Source organism: Kuraishia capsulata, genomic scaffold (assembly GCF_000576695.1).
Source record: "Kuraishia capsulata CBS 1993 genomic scaffold, Kuraishia_capsulata_scaffold_6, whole genome shotgun sequence".
Classification (NCBI taxonomy): domain Eukaryota; kingdom Fungi; phylum Ascomycota; class Pichiomycetes; order Pichiales; family Pichiaceae; genus Kuraishia; species Kuraishia capsulata.
Window position 1 is genome coordinate 2,209 of NW_019172955.1, and position 21,986 is coordinate 24,194.

The window sequence follows — 21,986 nt, forward strand, 5'->3', positions numbered from 1 at the left end:
GGAGTAGGCGCCGTTATATGAGTTCGAAGTCCTGCCAAAAACACTGGAGATATTGATGACTCTTGGTCTTTCACGAAAGTATGGCACACAGAGTTTAACCAGTTCAACTGGGTAAACGGTGTTCACCTGCAAAACTTTGTGGAATCCTTCAACTGTAAGGTCATCAAGCAAACATTCGTTATCAATGCCTGCATTATTGACGATAATATCAATGTTCTTCCAGAGCTTTGTCGCTTCTGCGACCAGTTTCTCGGCAGCATCGTATTGGCTGGCGTCAGACTTGATGGCGTACGCCTCAACACCAAATTCGGCTTTGATCTTCTTGGCTAGATCTTCGGCCTTGCTAGCAGAAGCTACATAGGTGATGATAACATTGGCACCATTTTTAGCTAAAGCGTATGCAATTCCAGCACCGATGCCACGAGAAGCACCTGTCACAATTGCGTTTCTGTTTTCAAGGAGCTTGGTCATTGCAATTCGTTTGATCTGCTTAAAGGGAACCACAAGGAGAGCGAACACTCGACGAGCTACTGGGAAAACTCGGGCCTCTATATAGTATTTTTCGATCCGCCTTTGTATGGCCTTATCGCGAACACAGCTTTAGCTGCTTTGAATTAGGGGCGTTGCTTGTGCATGAGCGATCAGATTGTGCACTTTCCGGAATAGGCAACTGGTAACGGAACTATTTAGGTGATGGATTTATTCACGGCTGTGCAGCTCATCGGCAAGAGTTGCTCTAGATAAGCTTTCGGCTCAATTTGAATATTGGGTTGAATGGTGCCTTTGATGATGAGTTTGATGCTGGCTTGTGGTAGTAAGACGACTCCTTTGTTTGGTTAAAGTTTGAAGATCTACATGTATAGAGAGATATAGATGGTTCGTTTTAGCCACAAAACTCGACAAATCTGAGGAAAGTTGATTCGAGTTAGATGCGCAGATTTGAAATCAAACTCATAACTTCATTTGAACAATTCTTCAATATTCGACCCATACGAATTATTAGGTTTCGACTGTTCAAGCCTTTAGAATCGTTAATGAAACCCAGTACAGGCGCCACTTAACCAAATACTACTGGCCATTTTCAAAATCATCCCAAATCGTTTTGACACCTTTTCTGCTTAAGCTCGAATTTTCAAAATATCTCAATCAAATGCTAAAGTTGAGTTCTCTTATACAGGCCATATACAGTTCACATACTTTCATGTAGTTTCGTTGTTACCGGATCCACGACTCCTTCAGTTTGATATTCACAAAAAACACCCCTAATTGATGGACCACTCAAGGTCAAATCCTGGTAGATCTAATATGCAAGACTCACAGAAGTGACTTGTGTAGTATGGCTAGCCGCAGTTTCGGGCAGATTTGAAAAGCAAAGAAGCCTGCATGGATTCAAATAACCAAGCATGGCCTCATCATGTTGAGGGGTTGAGTAAGCAACTCATTTTAATTTATTATATCCTAAAGCGCATGGTATGTACTTCAAGTTTTTGCCAAATTTGCTGCGACGTTGGATATTTCGCGTTTCCAGACAGTCATGTTCGTGCGTTCTCCCGAAGCACCTTGATCAAGTCTGTTTCTATGTCCTCGTAATATTTGGAGCCTGGGTCAAGCGGGTCTACCTCTTTGCCTTCTTTCACGTTCGGCCAAGTGGCACGGAGATTAATCAACATCCTTGAAGTGTTGTGTTTCATTGAGTGTCTACGCAGACCCAAGACGTCAACAGCCGAGCTAAACACTCCCTCAACGCTGACTTCACCGACAGGTATATATAGCACATCCCTTGCCACTTCTCGTAAGGCTGGATACTTGTCGGCTGTTTTCCACCACTCCGATATCTCAGAAAAAGAGTCATCCGTGCGTCCTGAAAGATGCTTTTTGCGTTTCTCCGTAACTTCCATATAATTCTCGAGTTCTGATTGCTGACTTGTTTGCACTAAGCTTTCATATGCAAAATAGTCACCATCTTCTTGACTTATGGGTTCAGCTTCCTCATCAACACTTTGGTACACAATTATTCCTCTTTGATCTCTCTGAGAGCAGCTTGATATGCGCCCTCTGTAAGCTCAGTCAGACTATGTGATCGCGGCCTGTAAACCCTTGCTCTTTGGAACGGGTCCAACAACGCTCCTTTCATGACTAGTGGCTGTGAATGAGCATGATGGAGGTAACTTCGAGCTTTGCATAACCCGTTCAAAGCCAAACTGCTCACTCCAACGTTTATATCTTTGAAGGAACCTTCTTTTTTTGCTGCTGACGCTAACTGCTGGGTCAGGTGATCCAGCAAAGGCAAATACCTGTGAAACAGAGGGGCACGCTTTGGGTCCTTTAATGTGACAAAGTTCATAGGCCCCAATATCTTCAAGAGATCAGTTATCAGCTCCCAGTCTTCAAAGGTGTGAGTATTTCATCAACTTTGAACGGCGAACTAGGATCGTTTTGCCATCTGTTGATTAGTCGGCGATTACGCACAGCACCATTCAGCATCCTGTACGTCGAGTTACACCTGGTGTTGACATCGTACTCAATGGTAAATCCCTATAACCGATTGTTGAACAAAGCTCTTAATAAACCGCATCTTGCTGACATCCATATAGGCATCGTACATACTGTGTGCGCTATTTGTTCGGACTTTTTATCAAGCAGTGCTGATTATACTTTCATATCCCCGAAGTACCAGAGCACTAACTTCAATGAGTACGCAAAGTTTCACAAGGTCAGAGCACTCAGTTCTATTTCTGACAGATACTCGTCGAAAGAGATTTGCACGAATGAAGAGCTGATATTTTTGGTAGGATCCATATATTTCCTAATAGCAACGGATTGTTTCAGCAGTTCAGATGAATGGCAGATCCAGCTGAGAGGTGTTGTATCAGCTCTGCAAACCATTAGCGATTCGGATGGGGGGAACTTTAGTCTCAGGACGAGGCGTTCCAGAGAGATTATCCAGCGCCCTGCTCTTTTTTTTCCAAATTACAAGACTGACCTACCTGCAGAGCACACCATACATGCCCAGCGACGATGTTTGCAATGAATACTTAACACTCAAGGATTTGGAATTCATGGAATATCCAGAGGAGAACATGACCAAGTTTCTAGTTTACCGCATTGCAGGAATCACGCCAGGTATGTTGAAGTGTTTGACAGCCATAGTGGAACATGTGCAGTGCAGACTCAACAGAAGATCAAGAACAAAAAAAAAACAATTTTTGAGATTAAACAGGAGCTGATAAATTGCCGGCCTCCTCCGTGCAACGACAGCATGGACTCTATGAACTCGTTGATGGTGTATCATCAGTCTTTCATATACTACACTGCGATTAGTTTGTTGTTTCACAGGGTAGTGAAGATGGAAGATCCACACGAACTGCAAGATCTGGTGAGCTCTGGAATTAACCACATAGAAATTTACGAAGAGATCTCGAAGGAATCCACAGGGCTTGGCTTGTTTTGGCCGGCTTTTGTAGTTTGCTGTGAAGCAACATCTCCTGAGTCGCAAGCAAGAGTTGAAGAATGGCTGAAAGTTGTTGGCCTTTACAGTGCGGACGCAGTGAGGCGGGGTTCTCGGATCATCAAAATGGTTTGGGACAAAAGAGAAGGCGGCGAGCAGGTCAGCCGATTGACATGTCAACTCGTCCTTGTTTCTGGATTGAAGGAATCTAGCAAGTTCCTTCGCTGGACGCAGAACCTCCTATACCCCTGCGGAGTCGAGCGCAGCTAAGGCAAGCTGAATCTCCCTAAGTTATGATTTCATATAAATTCTCGTATTGAGAGGCTCCTATTATATGCGGAAAGCTCTCCAAAAAGTAGTCATAGGAATCAAAATTGATTTCCATTGATCCAATGGGGGCATTCTATTCAGCAGCCGGGGATTATTGATGACGTTTGAGAGGTTTAATTTAATTTGATTAATTGTTGATTTCCCATCAATACAAGGTTACCGGTGATGATAATCCTAGCTTGAATATTGATGGTAATGTTTTGGCCTAGGTATCTAATATGAATTCAGTATCAATCATTATTGAATTCCTGTTTTAATGACCCGTTTTTTACCGTATCATATCATAGAATTTGTTATATGCTTATCAATAGATTGAAGTTTGTTCGATTTTCTTGAAAAGCAGTTTGCAACTTCCGAAATTGAAAATCCTTGGCAAAACTGAAGCTTGCCGTCAAAAGGAGCAACCGATAACGACCCGAGAGATGCCAGATAGAGGCTTCAAGTACACCTGTTGCCTGATTTAGAAATTTCTTATCAACAAATGCACCTCTAAGTAGTGCCCAGCACAAATTGGGACAGCCCGCCCTGTTGTGGTCTTTTTTGGATTCCGAGAAGTGCTCGAAAGTACGAACCCACCGTCCATGCATTCCATTATCGGGGGGTTACTTGATGCGGCAATTTTCCGTTGATGTGCAGGTGGGTATTTAAACATCATGATTTATACTATCCTTGCAGCACTTTTGTTTTTTCGCAGTAACTGAGAACAGTGAAGAATACAGACATGATTTCGAATACCAAAGAAGCCTTCACAGTTGTTGAAAAGGAAGGTGTGAAAGTTGCAGAAGTTAAGAAGTCGGACGATGTTGCAGTGGAGTGCACACTGCAAGATTTGACTGTTGAACAACCAGCGACCCTTGAGAAAGTGCTTGCAAAATTAGAAAAGTATGGTGGTTGTATTGTCAAGAACTACCTACCTCTAGAAACAGTTGATCGCATCCTTGCAGACGCAGAAAAATATATCGACCAAGACAAGGATTTTGAAGGGACTTTTTTGCCCCGTCAAACTCGTACGGTTCCTGGTATGTGCAAAAAGTCTGTGGTTACAACTGAGGAGTTTGTGTGCCATCCTTTGAACTTGGCAGTTAGTGATGCCGTGTTGGGTAAAGAGAACTGTTTCTGGATTGGAGATGAGGTTGTCACCGGTTATTCTGCGCCGCAGCATAACTCGTGCATAACATTCAAAATTGGACCCGGAGCCGCAGATCAAGTTTTGCACAGAGATGATATGTTACATCATAACATTAGGAAGCACATGGATGTTTACGAGTACGGCACAGAGACGGCTTTGGGTTCGGTATTGGCGTTATCGAATACATCGAAAGCAAACGGGGCCACTAGATTTGTGCCAGGTTCACATCTATGGTCTCACATGAGAAAACCAACGCCCTCGGAAGCAGTATATGCTGAGATGTCAAAAGGTGACTGTTTTTTTATGCTGGCCTCATGCTATCATGGGGGATCTGCTAACACCACAGAGGACGATTATAGAACCCAAGTCATTCTTTTCATGACTCAAGGGATCTTAAGACAGGAGGAAAACATCATGGTTGGTACTCCAGTTGAATACTTCAAGTCATTGTCAGTGACTGCCTTGAAGACTTTGGGATTGAGTCTGAGTTATCCTTTCTTAGGGATGGTAGATGGTTATGATGGACTTCGCACGTTCAAGCCAGAACACTATGAGAAGAGAAAGAATGACGATCCGTATACCTCTGTATATCCTGGTGTCCTTGTCTAGTAGACAGACAACGGATTTGAATATTGATCACTGCTCCAATTGAAATAAAACTCGTAAATATTATAGTACTTCTCAAATACTTTACAAGTGCATCATCCCGGAACAATCCGACGAGATGCTCATGAATCTGAAGGAGGGACAATTCGGCTGAGCACTTTGAAGCTTTTAGATTGTTTTCTTTTATTCGCTTTAGTATGAAAAAAGGTTGATGAGTTTGTTTGTACAACTTCACTCATGCACCAACATATGTGCCCAAGTCGACCCTAAAGTCTCACATGAGACTGTCTTTGAAAGAAATGTAAAATTCAATATGTGTGCATACGGACATGACGTTAATCGCGTGCGTCGGGTTATGTGAATGGAAAGCCCCCGTCGGATTATCGTCGGATTATGTGAAGTTCATCTCTTTTAGTGTCATTGTGAATCTATTTGTATTTTGTAAATGCCCCGATAATCAGCAATTCTGGGGAAACGATGACTCGAAAGCGATGCTCAGATCCAAGACTATATATTGGTCTTCATTCATGCATTTCTTGAAAATACAATCCAAAAAAAATTCATGCATACCAGTCAATCAAGATTTATAGATCGACATTGAATTTTTGAAGACACTGTCAAACGAAATTATTGCTCTCAACAATATGACAGCCAAAGTAGAGAGATGCAGATGACAAAAATCAATGCATATGTCGAGCCGAAATTAAAACAACCACATCCATCAGCCAACTTCGCAAATCGAATCGACTGATTATAACAAGCTTAATTCAATTCAAAGTCTACACCTCCGGCCTCTCTTTCCCCTCAGGTTATGTGGATTTCAAACTTAACAGAGCAAAGTAAATTCAAATTATTAATAAAAGTGTTTTCTAACTATTGGGCCTTTGCGTGAACTTCTTCCACGATTTCTTCCACGATTTCTTCCTCGATTTCTTCCTCGCTCTCAATCTCCTTGATAATACCAATCGAAAAGTGCTTCCGTGCATAAGCAAACCAGTTCGCAAAGGCAACAAAGGCAGTAGCACCCAAAACAGCAACGGTGTAGTTCATAGTGTTAGCTGTGACTGGCACGTAGGATGGAACACACAACCAGGCTGACGCAAACAAAAACCAAACAATACATATAATGTTCATTGGTTTTCCCCATCTTCCAAGATTGAATAAAGGTTTCACACCTTTTCCGTATCTGTCTTTCTTGAGAACTAAAGCGACAAATGGAATGAGATATGCCACATACATTGTGGAAACAAAGCTTCCCGAAACAGCATTCAATGCTGTGCTGGATGCAAAAATGAGAAGCCCTATTAAACAAGTCAAGACCGCAACAAACATGATTGCCCATACAGGTGCATTAAGTTTGGTATTCACTGATCCGATAGCCTTTCCAAAAGGTAAAGCATTGAAATCTGCAAAGGACATGACGAGACGGCTGGTAGAGGTTAGAAGCCCAACACTCGCGAGAAGAAAAGCCACAATGATTATCAACGCAGATACTGTCGCTAATCCATCATTGTGCAAAGAATCCACATAAAGCTGGAAAAGGGGAATCCCACCAACAGGATCAAGCAGATTATCTGGATTCACGATACAGAAGTTGTAAACCAAAACTGAAACAAATCCAATGAGATACGCACCCGTATAACCATATGCAATCACAATTGGAATGTTTTTCTTTGGGTTTGGAATCTCGTCTGTCATGTGACATGCTCCATCAAAAAGTGTAACAGTAGCTGTGGTGGGCAACATACTGATGAAAAACACAACCCCGTTTGAACTCCACCCTGTCGTGTTGGTGACATCCTTGAAAGCAAAAGCAGCGGTTCTCTTTGGGTGTGCTCTTGCCAATAGTGCAACAAGAGTGAAGAGTGTTCCAAGATTGATAACATAGGTAACAACTCGGGATAACAAAGGAATGAGTCTCGTACCAAATATGTTAAATCCGGCTGCAAACACCACACTGGCCAAAAAAATCAAGTAGTAGTGATAGGTCTGGCTCACGTAATCGGGATGATGCATATATACCAGCCCCAAAACAAGGTCAGCAACAAAGAAACCAGTGGCGGTCATTCCAAATATCCAGCAAGCACATGATAGAATACCACTTAGATATGCAAGAGGTCTAGCATAGTTTTGAGGCGCATATAAATGAGTCCAGTAAACCAAGGCAGAAGAGTGTGGATGGACTGAAGCAAATTCCGACATGGAGTAGGCCGTGAGCAAACAAAAAAACCCTGCAAACAAGTATGTGTAGAAGAAAAACGGAGCTCCTCCAACGCCTATGACAGTGCTGAGATATGTTCCAAGAGCAAGCGGTGTACCGATTGATGAGTAGACAATCCCTACCACACCCCAAATATCGAAGTTCTTCTCCAAGGCAGTCTCATTCCCACCATCTTGGTCTCTGAAAACTTCCCCGGTCTCAGAATCAGCCATCTCACTTATTTCCAAGCCGGGGCTTGACTTGGAGTTGTTTTCGTTCTGATGTTTGAGCTCAACTTTCAGTGAGCCTGTCATTTTTCTGTTTTAGAATTGCTTGTAATATAAAGGCATTTGCCCAGGACAACGATCGAGTCCTGGGCCTTTATATAGTTCAGAATGTGAAAGATAGTGTCAAGTGATAGCATCAAGTGATAGCATCGATATTGTAAGCAGCATGTTGTACACTTGGAGATAAGGTAGATAAGAGATTACGTGTTACGGTCCAAAAATTCGTTGAAGGATTCAGGCTCGCCTACAGTTGCATCGTTTTGACCAAAATGGTGGCCGCCTCGGTATAGATCTTCCACATATATCGCTGATAAGAATATTCATTCTTCGGAATTAGATAACAGGCTTATCTATACACTTTTGACCAGCAAATCCAGCTCAAGCGTTCGTGTGGTTAGACTTTTCAAACATGATTAAGCGTGCCGAGCAGATTGTCTGAACAATAGCCAAGTGATCAATTCTACGGCACTCTAGAGGGAGATCCAATCGGACAATTTCCCATTTTTCGAACTGAGTACTTTCATGCAAAAAAGAAAAAAGTCAGGATATTTCCAAACAGAATTACATAAATGTATACGAAATTGCTGGACTGCTCGGTAGTCAGACCTTATTGCGTGTGTAATATGCTACACAAGAGCATCGCGCATACTGATACCCATTGTCCGTTTCGTTTCAGACCAACAACAGTGTGGGATCAACTTCTCGAATGACCGTCAACCAGCTTACCTGCTCTTCATCTCGCCTCCTTTGCCAGATCTTCTTGATAACCCGGTTTCCACGTTTCATACTGTCCACACAATGAGGCTCTATTGTTTGCAGCCATGAAGTGATTCTTGCTTGCGACTCAGGAGATGTTGCTTCACAGCAAACTACAAAAGCCGGCCAAAACAAGCCAAGCCCTGTGGATTCCTTCGAGATCTCTTCGTAAATTTCTATGTGGTTAATTCCAGAGTCCACCAGATCTTCCAAATCATGTGGGTCTCGCAACTTCACCTCTCTCATAAAAAGTAGCTTTATGGCCGTATAAAACATCACAGATTGATGATATATTATCAACGAATTCAGAGAGTTCGGGATGTCATTGAACGCTGGAGGCTCACATTCAACTAGCTCTTGTTCTATACTCTTCACTGCGAGTTCTCGAGCTTGTGGTGAGCCTGCAACCTGGAAGTATTTCACTATGTTCGTCAGACACCTCAACATACCTGATGTGATTCCAGTATTTCGATACATCAGGGATTGAGTCATGTACTCTTCGGGATAGGTGATAAATTCAAGATCCATCACTGTCATATGCCTGTTGCACACATCGTCACTGACTAGATAAAGTGTGCTGAACAGGTAAGTGAGTTTTGTCATCTGAGCGAAAAATAGCAGGGCTCCAGATACACTATCCGGTTCTCTCAAAACTGATTCATGGCCTTTTTCATCCCAATCGCTGATAGATTTCAAAGCTTCAACCACACCCCTGAGATGAATTTGCCACTCATCTGAGCTCGAAAAAATATCGGTAGCCAATAGGAAATAGATGGATGCAACCAAAAAGCTGAGTTCTTCGCTTGTAGAAGCCTCTTTCCACGAATATGAGGCGGATACAAAACTGAGGCCCTTGATTTTATGGAAATTCCAGTACTGAAGAAAATTGGTACCTAGGTACTCGGGGGCGATCAAGTTATGGCATGCACCGTTTGACAGGAAACTGGAGCACATGGCACATACCGTATGAATAAGAGCTCTTTGGATCTCGGCTGAATGAGGCTTGTCCAGCGCTTCCCTCAACATCAGGTTGTAAGGATTGACCTCGGTCTCATCCACTGGCGTCAAAAGTTTGCTCAAATAAGTATCCCAGAAATCCAAGAGAAAAACCTCAACTCTCAGATCCTTGTCGATACCCAAAAACGACGTTTGATCGAGCCTTTCTCGGATCTTGCTTTCGGGACCCAAACAGAATTTTTGAGGGTCATTGAATAGAGGTCTGATATGATCAACCTGTTTATCCTTTCCAGACTGCGACCTCTTCTGAGCATCATGTAGTTTGCAAGCGCCATCAAATATGTTGAAGGGTCCGTAACCGAAGTCACCCTTGCTTTCATAGCTCTTGGAACCGATGATTGCAGACGCCATATCGATTCTATCCAAAAAGTAATCGATTTTCAAGTCATTGAGGAGTTGATTCTCCTTCCACTCGTACAACATCAAACTTCTGTTTTTTTCAGGTGTTCGTTTTGAGGGGTTACCATTATCATTCCCCCAACACAGCTTCACCATATAGCCCTCACAGTCATGCCCATTGGCCTTGCAATTATTGCAATGAGGTCGATTCTCATCGCACCTCACGCCACGCCTCCGACATGTCCAACAACCGGTGAACCGCCTTGTCCCTTTCTTGAAAGTACTCGTTGGCTTAGACATGCCAGGTTAGTTGAAAAAAATCGTCAGAGGGCTGGCAGAGAATAACCGATTGCAGATGGTTTGGGTGATGCTTTTGAAGGGCATTACGTAATTATGGGCCCTCGCTAAAAGTTGCCTACCCCTGAGGTTTCGAACCTGCTTCCCAATTAGATTACAACTGGATCAGATAAGGATACAACACGTATAATCTAAATAAACTTTAAAACACCTGCAAGATGTAAAATTATTTGTAAGACTGATATCGAATACACAAGATGACCGTCGCAGATACCGCCCCCAAAAGATTCACCTCCACGCTCAACTCTTCCGTGAGGGAGATGTCGCTACGGCAAAGTTCCTCAATAGGGTCAAAGATGACAGAGTCCTAAAGCCCACAGTTGAGGAACTCACTGTGAGTGAGCCTGTAACTGCTGATAAGATTGCCCAGAAGCTAGAGACTTATGGAGGTTGTTTCGTCAGAAACTACCTGCCAGCTGAAGTTACTGACCAGATCTGGGATGAGGTTGCTCTACATTTTGGAGAAAAGAACTGGGTAGGTAGTTATTTCCCGGTGGAAACCTCCAGAGTTTGCGGAATCATGAACAAATCGAAGACGGCTTGTGAGAAATATATGGCTCATCCGTTGTATCAAGAGGTTGCGGCCCGTTTTCTTAGTAGAGAGAAAAGAGAAAACGCTTTTATCATGGGGAATGAGCTCATCACCGCTTATTCGGCACCTCAGCTCAACTCTGCTGTGACATTCAATATTGGACCAGGTGCAGAAGGTCAGCCTTTGCACCGCGATGACATTATTCACCACGCAATCCGCCAATACCGTGAGAAATACGAATATGGCAGCGAGACTGCGCTCGGTTGCATGCTCGCTCACACCACAACTCGTGATAACGGAGCCACAAAGTTTATTCCGGGCTCGCATTTGTGGGACCACTACCGTGTTCCCGATGAATACGAGTGTATGTACGCTGAGATGACAAAAGGAGACTGTTTCTTCATGTTGGCTTCCTGTTTTCAGCGCAAACAAAGTATCATGTTCATGACTCAGGGAGTCTTGAGACAAGAGGAGAATTTGTTCCTCGAAACTCCTTTGGATTACTTCAAGTCGCTGTCAGTTGATGTGGTGAAGGCCTTTGGAATTTCTCAAAGTGAGCCAAAGCTGGGTCACTTTGGAGATCTCCAGAACCCTCTGTACGCTGTCAAGCCAGAGCTTGTCAATGAATTGACCGACAATCCATACGAGAACACATATAGAATTATTTTAGATGCGTAGGCGTTGCATGTTTCACTTTTAAGGCTAAAGTACCTGTAGATTGTAAGTGCAATAATAATGCTATAACTGCTGCTCTCCCGTTAATTTCTCATTAGAATTTATTCAAGCATTGCTTTGATTGTCAAATGAAATATTACCGATTGGCTGGCAGGTGCCGGTGAAATCGAACACTTCCGTAGTTTACTTTGGGAGATCTGGAGGCAGGTGTAACAGAGGCTGAAGAAGCTTATCTGCGATAAGATAAGATAAGATAAGATAAGCGGACTCAAACTGCCGGAGGAGGCAGAATTCGGGTCGTGCACAGCTCGGGCGCGATATTGGTCCAAGTACAATTGATTTGAAGCCTTCGTCTTTTTTTTTTTTTGCCGCCAGGACGATGTCCACTTATGCTTCAAAACAACTGATTCGGGTTCGCAATCAGAGGATGATTCTATTCTTCTTATTTGGTACCTTTTTTCAAAAAACTCTGGAAATCAGGAAACTACCGCAGTCAATAAGTAGAGATGTAACAGTATTTGAAGCAATTTCGAGCAGTTTGGTGAGTTCCAAGGTTATTAGACCAATTTGCAATCTTTTGTCAGTTCGAGATTGTCATCGAAAAGTTTAGACTCACTATTATCCACCAAACGCTTTGATTATGTGTAGAATCTTCTGTTGCGCGCGACAAGGCGAGACAATATAGAAAGCCCCCGTCGGATTATAAGGATAGAAAACCTCATCGACTATTGTCACTCCTCAGCCGGTGTCATCTGGAAAACGTCGACGAACGAACTATAGATATTGTCAAGATCATCCAAATCAAGTATTGATTCGGGACGCAAAGTAAACACGATTTGCCTGAAAGTAGGCGACCTTGCCACTGTGATGGGCAGCTTATTCTCAGCCAAAAATTTCATAACCTCCCGGTGAAACTTCACACCGGTGTAAGGCGCAGTCTCAAATTCGCTCAAAATATGCTGCGGCAGAGATGCATAGCCACCTTGTGTTAAGTTTGATTTTTGGGGAAGCTGAGCACTGTTTTCCATAACAGAATTGTCAACATTGGCCTTTGGGTTCGCCGTCGCCTCGTCAATCTGATGCATCCCCAGATGCTCAGTCAGCATCTTGGTTGAACCTTTCTCGCCGGCTAAAGTGTGAATACTTTGGCCACATTGGTCACATATGGCCACATCGAGATCTAGATCGTCCTGTACAAACCAGTTCCACACCCACGACTTCTCTGGCCCAATTACCTCATCTTTCCATATGTACGCTGTAACAAATAAAACGATCACGCCTTTGACCGACATGAGCAAACTACCATTACCTTTATGCAAAAAATCCTCATCCAGCAAAAAAGGTTCAATCTCACGAGCAAACGTCTCCAAGAAGAACAACGACAAGGTCATCAAGTACCGGCGCGTCGTATCACCACCTGCAGCTGAGCGTAACCGAAAGTAGGTCTTAATGGAACGGTAAATCATGTATATAACACTGAGCTGTATCCCTAGGCACAACATTGACAATGCTTTGTCAGTGAAGAAGGAACCAAAGCCGTCGGCGTCTATTCCGAAGATGAATACCAGTATGAAGGCAATATGCCATAAAGTTAAGAACCTGATGAAACTGAGTTGCCAGCCGGTTGCCGAATTCGGTATAAGCAAATAACCGGCTGAGAATAAAAATCTGTTATAAGCATTCCAGCCAATCTCAACCATTGCAGTAACGCCCTCTACGTGGTTCATCAACTCCACGGCAAAGCTAGCGTTAGGATACCCAAGCATATGTGCCCAAATCAGTTCATTGGCATTTGCAAGCCTATCACAAGAAAATGCAACCATGTGAATCAGAATCCTTACCTGTATCTCTTTGCTCTTGAGCTGGGCTGTCCAGTCGACGTCAGTTTTGTACTCAATCGTTGCCAAGCTCTCCTTATCAAAAACGTAATGGTAGTAAACTGCGGAACCAACGAGAAGCACCAGACCGCAAAACACGTTTGAGTATGTGCGAGGAAAATCTTCTTCTTTCAACCGATCGTAAGAGGTTTGCCAGTCTACATCGACTAACACTTCACATTCCTTATCAGCAGTGTTCAAAGTAATGATGACGCAATAGTTTACCGTAGGATCAACAAAATGCGTGAAAACAGTATCACTGCTTTCACTAGACAGCTGGAATAATTCAATAGAACTCGAGTTGAGTTTTTCAGTAATGAGCTTGTCGAACCTTTTGTCGAAAAAAACACTGTCATAACAGTCGTGTCTAGTCCCTCCATAAGGGCACTGTGACATGCGGGTATACCCACTCACTTCTATGTCGGATCTTCTGATTATGGCAACGTCCAAGTCGGGTGTGCTGATTGCGGCAACATCCAAATTCCATTCACAAGATTGTCTTCCATTGATAGGTGTTACTGCCCGGATGTGTACAGAAGAATCCATGAGACTGCTAGTCCAATACAAAGCAGGATTGTCGGCGTATCCACCACCATTGCAGTTCCAAATGGCCTGTCCTGCGGTCAGATTAAGCCGTTTTTCGGCTGCATTTACCAAGGAAATATACTGCAGAAAACAAACTGCAGATTTGATGAATCCATACATTGTATGAGGCGAGTTCAAAACTGACAATGACGGAAAGCCGTAAGTGTTTCTAAATAGAAGGGGGTTAAAAGCCCGTGTGCAGCGCAAAAATAATATTTTTTATTGTCACACCAAAAGCAGATTCAATGCACGTCACGAAGAGATGTGAGATGAACACAGTTCTTATACTGATATTTACAATCAGCAAAAAGTATTATGATTCCGCCAGTGAAATCCACATTTTAAGACACCCAACAATAAATATATGAATAAGATTTATTATATTATATTATAAATGAATGAGCACTTTATTCTAATCGTAATTTTTAGAATTTCGGTATATATGAGTTTTTATGACATTCATAGATTTTCGGTCAAATTTAAAAATACGCAGACTGTGACGTATTCGCAAACGGAGCCGGGAAAGGGCTTTATTGTCTTGTTACTTTTATATATAATGATAATATAATATGGCTTGAATAAAAATTAAGCTAGTAATCGCAAATAGGAAGATTGTGCAGCTTTCCAGTCACTAACACTCAGCTTGCGTAGATCACTTGAGAATACATACAGATCATTTCGAATCCAGAAAGCATCCAGAAAGACTTCAGCAAAAAGGAGGAAGATCAATCGTATGTTCACTGGATGATAATCAAAGGCGATTATCGGATTCTTGATGGTGTACCGGGCGCCTCCAGAGAAGCACGTTGAGTATGGAGTCGCACAAGAACACATTCACTAAACTATCAAAATACATCAACTGTGTAAGAACTCCTGGAAATCGATTGAACGCCCACTCCCCATAGAATCACGTGGATACTCGTTCCAGCTTATCACTCATCTTCCACATATTCAGTGTGAGAAGTTTGGGCCTTGAGGTCAAAGAAACTTTTCTCACTCTCAATTTGCTTCTCTGTCTTGTAGCTGGACCATTGTCGTGGAGGAATATTCTTGGCGAACATCTCATCGATTTCTTCAAAAGATCTGCCAGCGGTTTCAGGTTGAAAGAAATAGAAGACAAACACTGAAGCAAGACTTAAACCGCCAAAGATGAAGCTAATCTTGGATCCCATGTTAGCCTGGTCTGGGTTGAACATATAGGACAAAACGAGAGTCCACATACACGAGAACATATAATTGACAATCATACCCAACGCAAAAGTTTTTGATCTCAATCCCACAGAAGAAATCTCGGAAGGTATGATATTTACCATGGGGCCCATTCCTATGTTGTAGAAGAAGTTGTACATGGCCATGAACCCGGTAGCAACCTTCATTGAAGTTGGATTGTCTGTATCTGTTCCTGCTCCGGCAAGAATAAAATTTATCGTAGTGAGAGAAATCATTCCAAACAACATCAGTTTTCTGCGACCAAACCTGTCCACAATAAAAAACGATGCAAGAACACCACTTACTGACAATGCCTGACCTCCGCAGCTCAATTGGTAGGATCCATGGGTTGTCATTCCAGCGAGTTGGTAGTAATAAGTTGCATAAAAGGCAACAAAGTAAAGGCCGCACATTGGGGACATCCACATAGTGAATAGCACCAGACGAGTTCTCTTAATATTCTTCTTGTTAAAGCAATCACGAAAGGAAGTTCCTTTAGTTATCTGTTTCAACTCTTCATGAGTAACTTTCATAATAGCAAACTGCTGTTGAGCCTGAGTTGGATTGTATAGCCTTTTCAAACAGCCCATAGCCTTTTCGTCCTCTTCTTTATTGAGATGGTAATAAGGTGATTCGGGAAGGAATGGAGCCACACAAAGAGCAGAAATAGAGAATATCCATTGTGGGATGAAGACAGCTCTGTATGCCATACGACTATCGAATGATACCGTTGTGTTGTTGATAAGATAGCACACAAATGGTCCGATGCACAATGACAAGGCACACGCAGCAGCAGCCCAACCTCTCAATGCCAATGGAGCAACCTCCGAGACGTAACCAAGACACAAAGTGTTGAAACATCCGAGAGAAATTGCATTCAGCGCTTTTCCAGCCACGAACACTTGAATAGTAGTAGCCACATACTCGAGGGCAATAGATGGAATCGAGAGAATAAGCATTGAAACAAGAATGGCTCTTCTTCCGTACCTGTCCGAAAAATAAGATACTCCAAATGATGAAACACCAATTATGGCTATTGGCACACCAGTAATGATGGACTGCCAGCTTGATTCAAGAACGTATGATCCTTCGTAAAGATATCCAAAATCTTTCCTAAACTGTGGGATCGAGAGCACAATTCCACCCGCCTGGTTTTCGTAGCCCAAAAGGACCATAACCCAAACGTTAAACAGGATCCATGCAGTAGCTTTTGGATAAGTCTTCACCGCCTGCCACTTGGTTAATTGGTGCTCAATCTTTTGTTGGGCACGAGCAGTGGCCTCTAAAATGTTGAAATCACCTTGTGTAGAAGCTGCCTGCGCCACATCGTTCTGACCCTCTAAATCTTTCTTCATAATGAGTTGATACGATTTTTCAACATCTGCTGTTATCTTCAGAGACCACCGGCTATTTATTGACATTTCATACGTCTGCACTTCAGTCAGGCAAACATCTTTCACTTGCGGGGATGATTCGGCGTTCATTGAGGCGGCACTAATCGAGGCCACGGACAATTGATATGAGGGGCCAACTCCGCTTAGTAGGTTTATTCTCGATCCCCGGAGGAAACTGACATATTTCCCACTAAGGTGTACCCCTCTCACAAGTTTAGCCGTGCAGCACCCTGGTTTTCATGTAATGGCTTGAAAGGTTTGTGGCATCGGGCATTCAAAAAGAAATCGACACCGAGCGCTACGAGAATCCAAAGTCGTGTCAACCTGGCCATTTGAAAAAGATTTCGTGAACCAGGAGATGGCGGGTCAGAATTATAATACTTATTTTTCAGGAACTTTGACTTGAATGAAAGGTGTTTTTGACCCGGAAATCGCATCTTTCGGAATTATTATGCTTCGGACTAATCTCGCACAAATATGCGGGGTATTGCATATACTGAAATAAAGAACGTGTGACACACGTCTGGTAGAGAACAAATGAACACTGAATAATCGATAACATAAAAAGCAAAACTTGTAAGTATTCAGTCTATATTCAAATACGGGTTAAATACATACCGAAGGCCAAGAAACAACCCCAAACCCTTGCGGGGTATATTAAGGTCTGATAGATCCTTCAAGCTTGCGTTCCCGCGTGAACAACAGCAGGGACAGTCTCAACTGTATTTCATTCCCCCGAAACAATCACAGGCAACCACAGTGCATTGGAAGTTGTCCCGGGGAAACGTATTACCGCGAGAGGGAGAAGGAGAGCAAGGGATCTGACGTCACTATAGAATCTTGTGTACTCCAAAGGATGCTAAAGCAATACCGAGGTAAAGCACCTTCAAGAATGACAACGCCTTGGTTGACAGTGATGTCAGAGCATAGGACGCAGTGTATGCGGAATGAGCAACACGACGAAGTTTGAGAGTCATGATTACACCAATTATGCTATAGATCGAACCGTACGAATTCTCCAAAGTGAGCAGACATGAAAGTAAAATGGCAAACTGACAAGGTCGAATGTAGAAGTATCACCAATCGCCCTATGTTCTTATGGAGGAAACAATATCAAACATGAACTGAAGCATTGAAACTTGTCAAAGAGTGCGGCAAAATGCCAATAAAGAAAGGAATTGATTTGCAAGAGATGGGCGGTATCGATCAGCAATCTTTGGTTTTGCTTGCGGCAGACTGGTTCTATTTCGAAGAATCTACAGGGTTACAAGATCTTACCCCGGCGCTCTAAATCTGCATGATTGACACCCCGAAGATTGACACCCCACAGGTTGACACCGAACAAAGCCACGAGGAGTCCAGAATGCACAGTCTCTTCGGGACATCATTGATTCAAAACTACTAGCAGGATATGATGCACCACTGTGGGGGCGCTATACGTATGTATATATATAATTCCCAAATCCTGGTCTTCCAGCCATTTTGTCTGCTGTCTAGATAAATAATTCGCAAGTCATGGTTGAGATAAAGCAAGTAAAAGTTGATCTGCTCACATCGGGTAAAGAGCTTGGAGTTTTGGATAACCCAACTCCCAAAATCTCCTGGGAGGTCGTTGGTGCTGAGAAGCATTGGTTCCAGGGAGCCTACCAGATCAGGATCAAGTTGTTTAACAGTGAAGTTACCACCTTCCCGGTTGTCAAGTCTGAAAAATCGACCTTTGTGGCCTGGCCTTGGGAGGACAAAAAGCTCGCTTCTAAACAACAATTTGGCGTCTCCGTTCGTGTCGCTTCAAGTGAAGCTGAGGACCAGTTTTCCGAATGGAGTGATTTTTTTGATTTTCAAGTTGGAATCTTACCCATCGATGCTTGGGAACCAAAGTTCATTGCCTTGAAAGATCAAGATGCGAATGCATCGGAAACCCTGTTCAGAAAGGATTTCCATTCTTCTGGTGATATTATGTCTGCTAAAGTGTACAGTACTGCCCTTGGTATCTGCGAGGTTGAGATCAATGGATCCAAAATCAGTACCAATTATCTAGCTCCTGGCTGGACCAGTTATCACAACAGATTGCTTCACCAGGTTTACGATGTGTCTGAATTCTTGACCGAGGGTGAGAACGCCATTGGAGTCAGGGCTGCTCCTGGATGGTATAGTGGTTATTTAGGCTTTGATGGTAGGTGCAACCTTTATGGAAAAACAAGAGCTATCAGCTTACTCTTAGAGATTATCTACGCGGATGGGACCATCAAGAAGGTGATTACTGATGACTCCTGGAAGTCTTCTTCGGGTCCAATTGTGTTGGCTGAGCTTTACCATGGAGAAACCTATGATGCAAGATTGGAGCAAGATGGCTGGTCTTCCCCAAGCTTCAAAACTAATAATTGGTCTGCTGTTGATGTGGTTGAGTTCACTGGGAAGTCTATTCTTCCCCAATCTTTCCCATACATTCGCCACATTGACACAGTTAGGCCACAGGAGATCTTCACCACTCCCAGTGGAAAAACCATCGTTGACTTTGGTCTCAATTTGGTGGGCTTTGTGAGAGTCAAAAAGACATTTGCACCCGAATCACACACCATCGTGTTGCGCCATGCTGAGGTTATGGAGAAAGGTGAGCTTGGAGTGAGACCCTTACGTATTGCTAAGGCTACCGATACCTATACGTTCAAAGGAGATCCAGAAGGTGAAGAATGGACTCCCAGATTCACCTCCCACGGTTTTCGGTATTGCGAGATCAACAACTGGTATGGTGAATTGACCAAGGACTCGATTGAGTTGGTTGTTATCAGCACCGATATGACTCCAGTTGGAACTTTCGAAAGCTCCAATACCATGGTCAATCAGCTTCATGCCAACGTAATTAGAAGTATAAGAGGAAACTTTTTGGGGTTGCCAACCGACTGTCCTCAAAGAGCGGAGAGACTTGGCTGGACGGGTGATATTGCTCTGTTTTCGCCAACAGCTTGTTTCCTGTTTGATTGTGCTCCTCTTCTCAGGAACTGGCTACAAGATGTGAGTGCTGAGCAAAAGGAACACGATGGTATTCCACCACTCGTTGTTCCCGATGTAGGTGGATATATCCTTAGCGAAAGCGAGGGGTGTGCTGTCTGGGGAGATGTTGCGGTATTGGTTCCCGAGGCACTCTACGATGAATATGCCGATCCTCATATCCTCGAGGAACAGTTCCAGAGTATGGCTGATTGGATCAGGGCTATTCCAAAGCTTGAGAACAAAGTGCGCTGGCGTGAGGTGGCAATCCAGTTTGGAGATTGGTTGGACCCAGCTGCTCCTCCAGAGAACCCTATTCTGGCATTGACCGACGCCAGATTCGTGGCTGATGCTTTTCTCTTCAAGGTTATCACTGTATTAATAGAGACAACCAAGATTCTGGGAAAAACCGAGGAGCTCGAGTATTACACCTCTTTGGCGGCAAAGTGTAAAAAGGATTTTGCTGATGAATACTTGGCTATCTCCGGAAGATGTGCTTCCGATACTCAATGTGCCTATGCCCTCGCTATATGCTTCAATCTATATGCCAACAAGACCCAGGTTGAACATGCAGGTAAAAGATTGGCGGAAATTGTCAGAAAGGGCAACTTCAAGATTGGCACTGGATTCGCAGGTACTCCATACATTACCAAGGCATTGGCTCAGACTGGATATGCCGATTTTGCCTACAGATTGCTGTTACAAACTAAGTGTCCATCCTGGTTGTATGCAGTCACTATGGGAGCAACCACCATCTGGGAGCGTTGGGATAGTATGGTTCCAGACGGAACCATAAACCCTGGTGAGATGACTTCATTTAACCATTATGCCTTTGGCGCTGTTGCTAGTTGGATGCACTCGACTATTGGCGGCTTGTCCAAATCCGAACCTGGTTGGAAGAGTTTCAAAGTTGAGCCTATTCTCGGTGGTGGGTTCACTCATGCAAAGGTAACTCATCGTTCTCCTTACGGGTTGATCAGTGTTTCGTGGAAACTGGATGGTCTCAACTTCTTGATGGAAGTTACGGTCCCACTCAACTCTTCTGCCGAGGTTGTCTTGCCAAATGGCAAAAAGAACCAAACTGGTTCTGGAACTTGGTACTTCAACTGTGTTTTGAAGGAAGAAGATTTAGTGGACACAGTTATTCAAGCCGAGAAGGATGATGTAACTTTTCGGTTCTGAGCAGTGTGTATTTTTTATATTGAACTTTATCAAATTCTATTTCTCTACTCTTTGTGGTATGTATTCAATCTACTATGTTTTGGGAAATTATTCGAGGTTTAGCGCACCATGGATCATGTTTGAGTTTGGACTCTTTGTGACTCTTATGAAATCTGGATGGCTTCTCACCTCTGTCCTCTCATCTAAGCCCCTGTCGGATTATAATGCTGCTTTTTAAGACAAACCACTTTAATGGTCAAAATTTGAAGCTTTGCGTGAACAGAGAGAAATAGATAGTTTGTGTTAGCCAAAGAATCAATGCCAGTATTTCTCATTTTGTTTATTAGTTTTGAGATCACACACAATTTGAAAAAAAGGTATCAACAGTGATATCAAACAGTTAAGCTCTAGATGATGTTCACATGTGTATTACGATCATTCCATAGTTTCTTGTTCGGCGCACGGACAGCCAAATTGTATGATGAAACCGATTGGACTTTTCGCTTTGTTTTCGATGGTGTATACCAAGCGGTTTGACTTTGTTGAAAGTTTTTTTTACTGGGAAATCATCCATGCCTTTGTGACAGGGTACTGGGAAAGATGAGTTTTCTATTCACAAACTCCGAAGTTATGATCTTGAAACGCAAACATTTGCAGGACTTGCCATCTGAGGAGAAGAGCCGGAAGCATAAGGCTTGAGGTTTTTGCAACTTCTGATTTCCGCATGATTTGCCCACTGCCAACAAGCACTGACCATTGTACAAATGAGTAACACGTGTGTTACACATCTCATTAATCCAAACAATGATCGCAGTTTCCCGAATGATACTGCAAGATCCCACGAGATGCCATCCAAGACTGTGAAGTGGATCGAAAAGAAGTTGTTTATGTCATGAACTAATAGATATCAACAGTCTGCGTCCTGCCCAACTGCTAGAAATGTGGGGGAAATACGTGATTTAGCAAACCGCGACATTTACCTTCTTCATGGACTTCTGGCGCGAACTAAAAAATTGCATTTATCAACGAAACTTAGTTCTCGATTTTTCGTTCACGATTTCCATCTTAATTGGAAAAAAATTAAGATAGGCTTTGC

General features: G+C 43.1%; 10 protein-coding genes across 10 annotated transcripts; 4 read left to right on the top strand and 6 right to left on the bottom strand.

The window, feature by feature from the left end:
* Window positions 1-13: 13 nt before the first annotated feature.
* Window positions 14-471, bottom strand: KUCA_T00004742001 (uncharacterized protein; the record flags this gene model as incomplete). Its single annotated transcript, XM_022605507.1, has 2 exons — window positions 14-43; window positions 127-471. 2 exons carry the CDS (start codon window positions 469-471, stop codon window positions 14-16), a joined length of 375 nt encoding a protein of 124 aa, XP_022460747.1.
* A 1,061-nt stretch (window positions 472-1,532) lies between these two features.
* KUCA_T00004743001 (uncharacterized protein) lies at window positions 1,533-1,898 on the bottom strand (the record flags this gene model as incomplete). Its single annotated transcript, XM_022605518.1, has 1 exon — window positions 1,533-1,898. One exon carries the CDS (start codon window positions 1,896-1,898, stop codon window positions 1,533-1,535), a length of 366 nt encoding a protein of 121 aa, XP_022460748.1.
* Window positions 1,899-3,005: 1,107 nt separating this feature from the next.
* On the top strand, window positions 3,006-3,227 carry KUCA_T00004744001 (uncharacterized protein; the record flags this gene model as incomplete). Its single annotated transcript, XM_022605529.1, has 1 exon — window positions 3,006-3,227. The coding sequence occupies one exon, from the start codon at window positions 3,006-3,008 to the stop codon at window positions 3,225-3,227; it is 222 nt and encodes a 73-aa protein (XP_022460749.1).
* A 1,272-nt stretch (window positions 3,228-4,499) lies between these two features.
* KUCA_T00004745001 (uncharacterized protein) lies at window positions 4,500-5,516 on the top strand (the record flags this gene model as incomplete). The annotated part of the gene is made up of 1 exon (XM_022605540.1): window positions 4,500-5,516. The coding sequence occupies one exon, from the start codon at window positions 4,500-4,502 to the stop codon at window positions 5,514-5,516; it is 1,017 nt and encodes a 338-aa protein (XP_022460750.1).
* Window positions 5,517-6,386: 870 nt separating this feature from the next.
* KUCA_T00004746001 (uncharacterized protein) lies at window positions 6,387-8,027 on the bottom strand (the record flags this gene model as incomplete). Its single annotated transcript, XM_022605551.1, has 1 exon — window positions 6,387-8,027. One exon carries the CDS (start codon window positions 8,025-8,027, stop codon window positions 6,387-6,389), a length of 1,641 nt encoding a protein of 546 aa, XP_022460751.1.
* Window positions 8,028-8,672: 645 nt separating this feature from the next.
* Window positions 8,673-10,412, bottom strand: KUCA_T00004747001 (uncharacterized protein; the record flags this gene model as incomplete). Its single annotated transcript, XM_022605562.1, has 1 exon — window positions 8,673-10,412. The coding sequence occupies one exon, from the start codon at window positions 10,410-10,412 to the stop codon at window positions 8,673-8,675; it is 1,740 nt and encodes a 579-aa protein (XP_022460752.1).
* Window positions 10,413-10,666: 254 nt separating this feature from the next.
* KUCA_T00004748001 (uncharacterized protein) lies at window positions 10,667-10,948 on the top strand (the record flags this gene model as incomplete). The annotated part of the gene is made up of 2 exons (XM_022605574.1): window positions 10,667-10,720; window positions 10,847-10,948. 2 exons carry the CDS (start codon window positions 10,667-10,669, stop codon window positions 10,946-10,948), a joined length of 156 nt encoding a protein of 51 aa, XP_022460753.1.
* A 1,459-nt stretch (window positions 10,949-12,407) lies between these two features.
* KUCA_T00004749001 (uncharacterized protein) lies at window positions 12,408-14,258 on the bottom strand (the record flags this gene model as incomplete). The annotated part of the gene is made up of 1 exon (XM_022605585.1): window positions 12,408-14,258. One exon carries the CDS (start codon window positions 14,256-14,258, stop codon window positions 12,408-12,410), a length of 1,851 nt encoding a protein of 616 aa, XP_022460754.1.
* Window positions 14,259-15,070: 812 nt separating this feature from the next.
* Window positions 15,071-16,831, bottom strand: KUCA_T00004750001 (uncharacterized protein; the record flags this gene model as incomplete). The annotated part of the gene is made up of 1 exon (XM_022605596.1): window positions 15,071-16,831. One exon carries the CDS (start codon window positions 16,829-16,831, stop codon window positions 15,071-15,073), a length of 1,761 nt encoding a protein of 586 aa, XP_022460755.1.
* Window positions 16,832-18,256: 1,425 nt separating this feature from the next.
* KUCA_T00004751001 (uncharacterized protein) lies at window positions 18,257-20,911 on the top strand (the record flags this gene model as incomplete). Its single annotated transcript, XM_022605607.1, has 1 exon — window positions 18,257-20,911. The coding sequence occupies one exon, from the start codon at window positions 18,257-18,259 to the stop codon at window positions 20,909-20,911; it is 2,655 nt and encodes an 884-aa protein (XP_022460756.1).
* Between the last annotated feature and the right edge of the window lie 1,075 nt (window positions 20,912-21,986).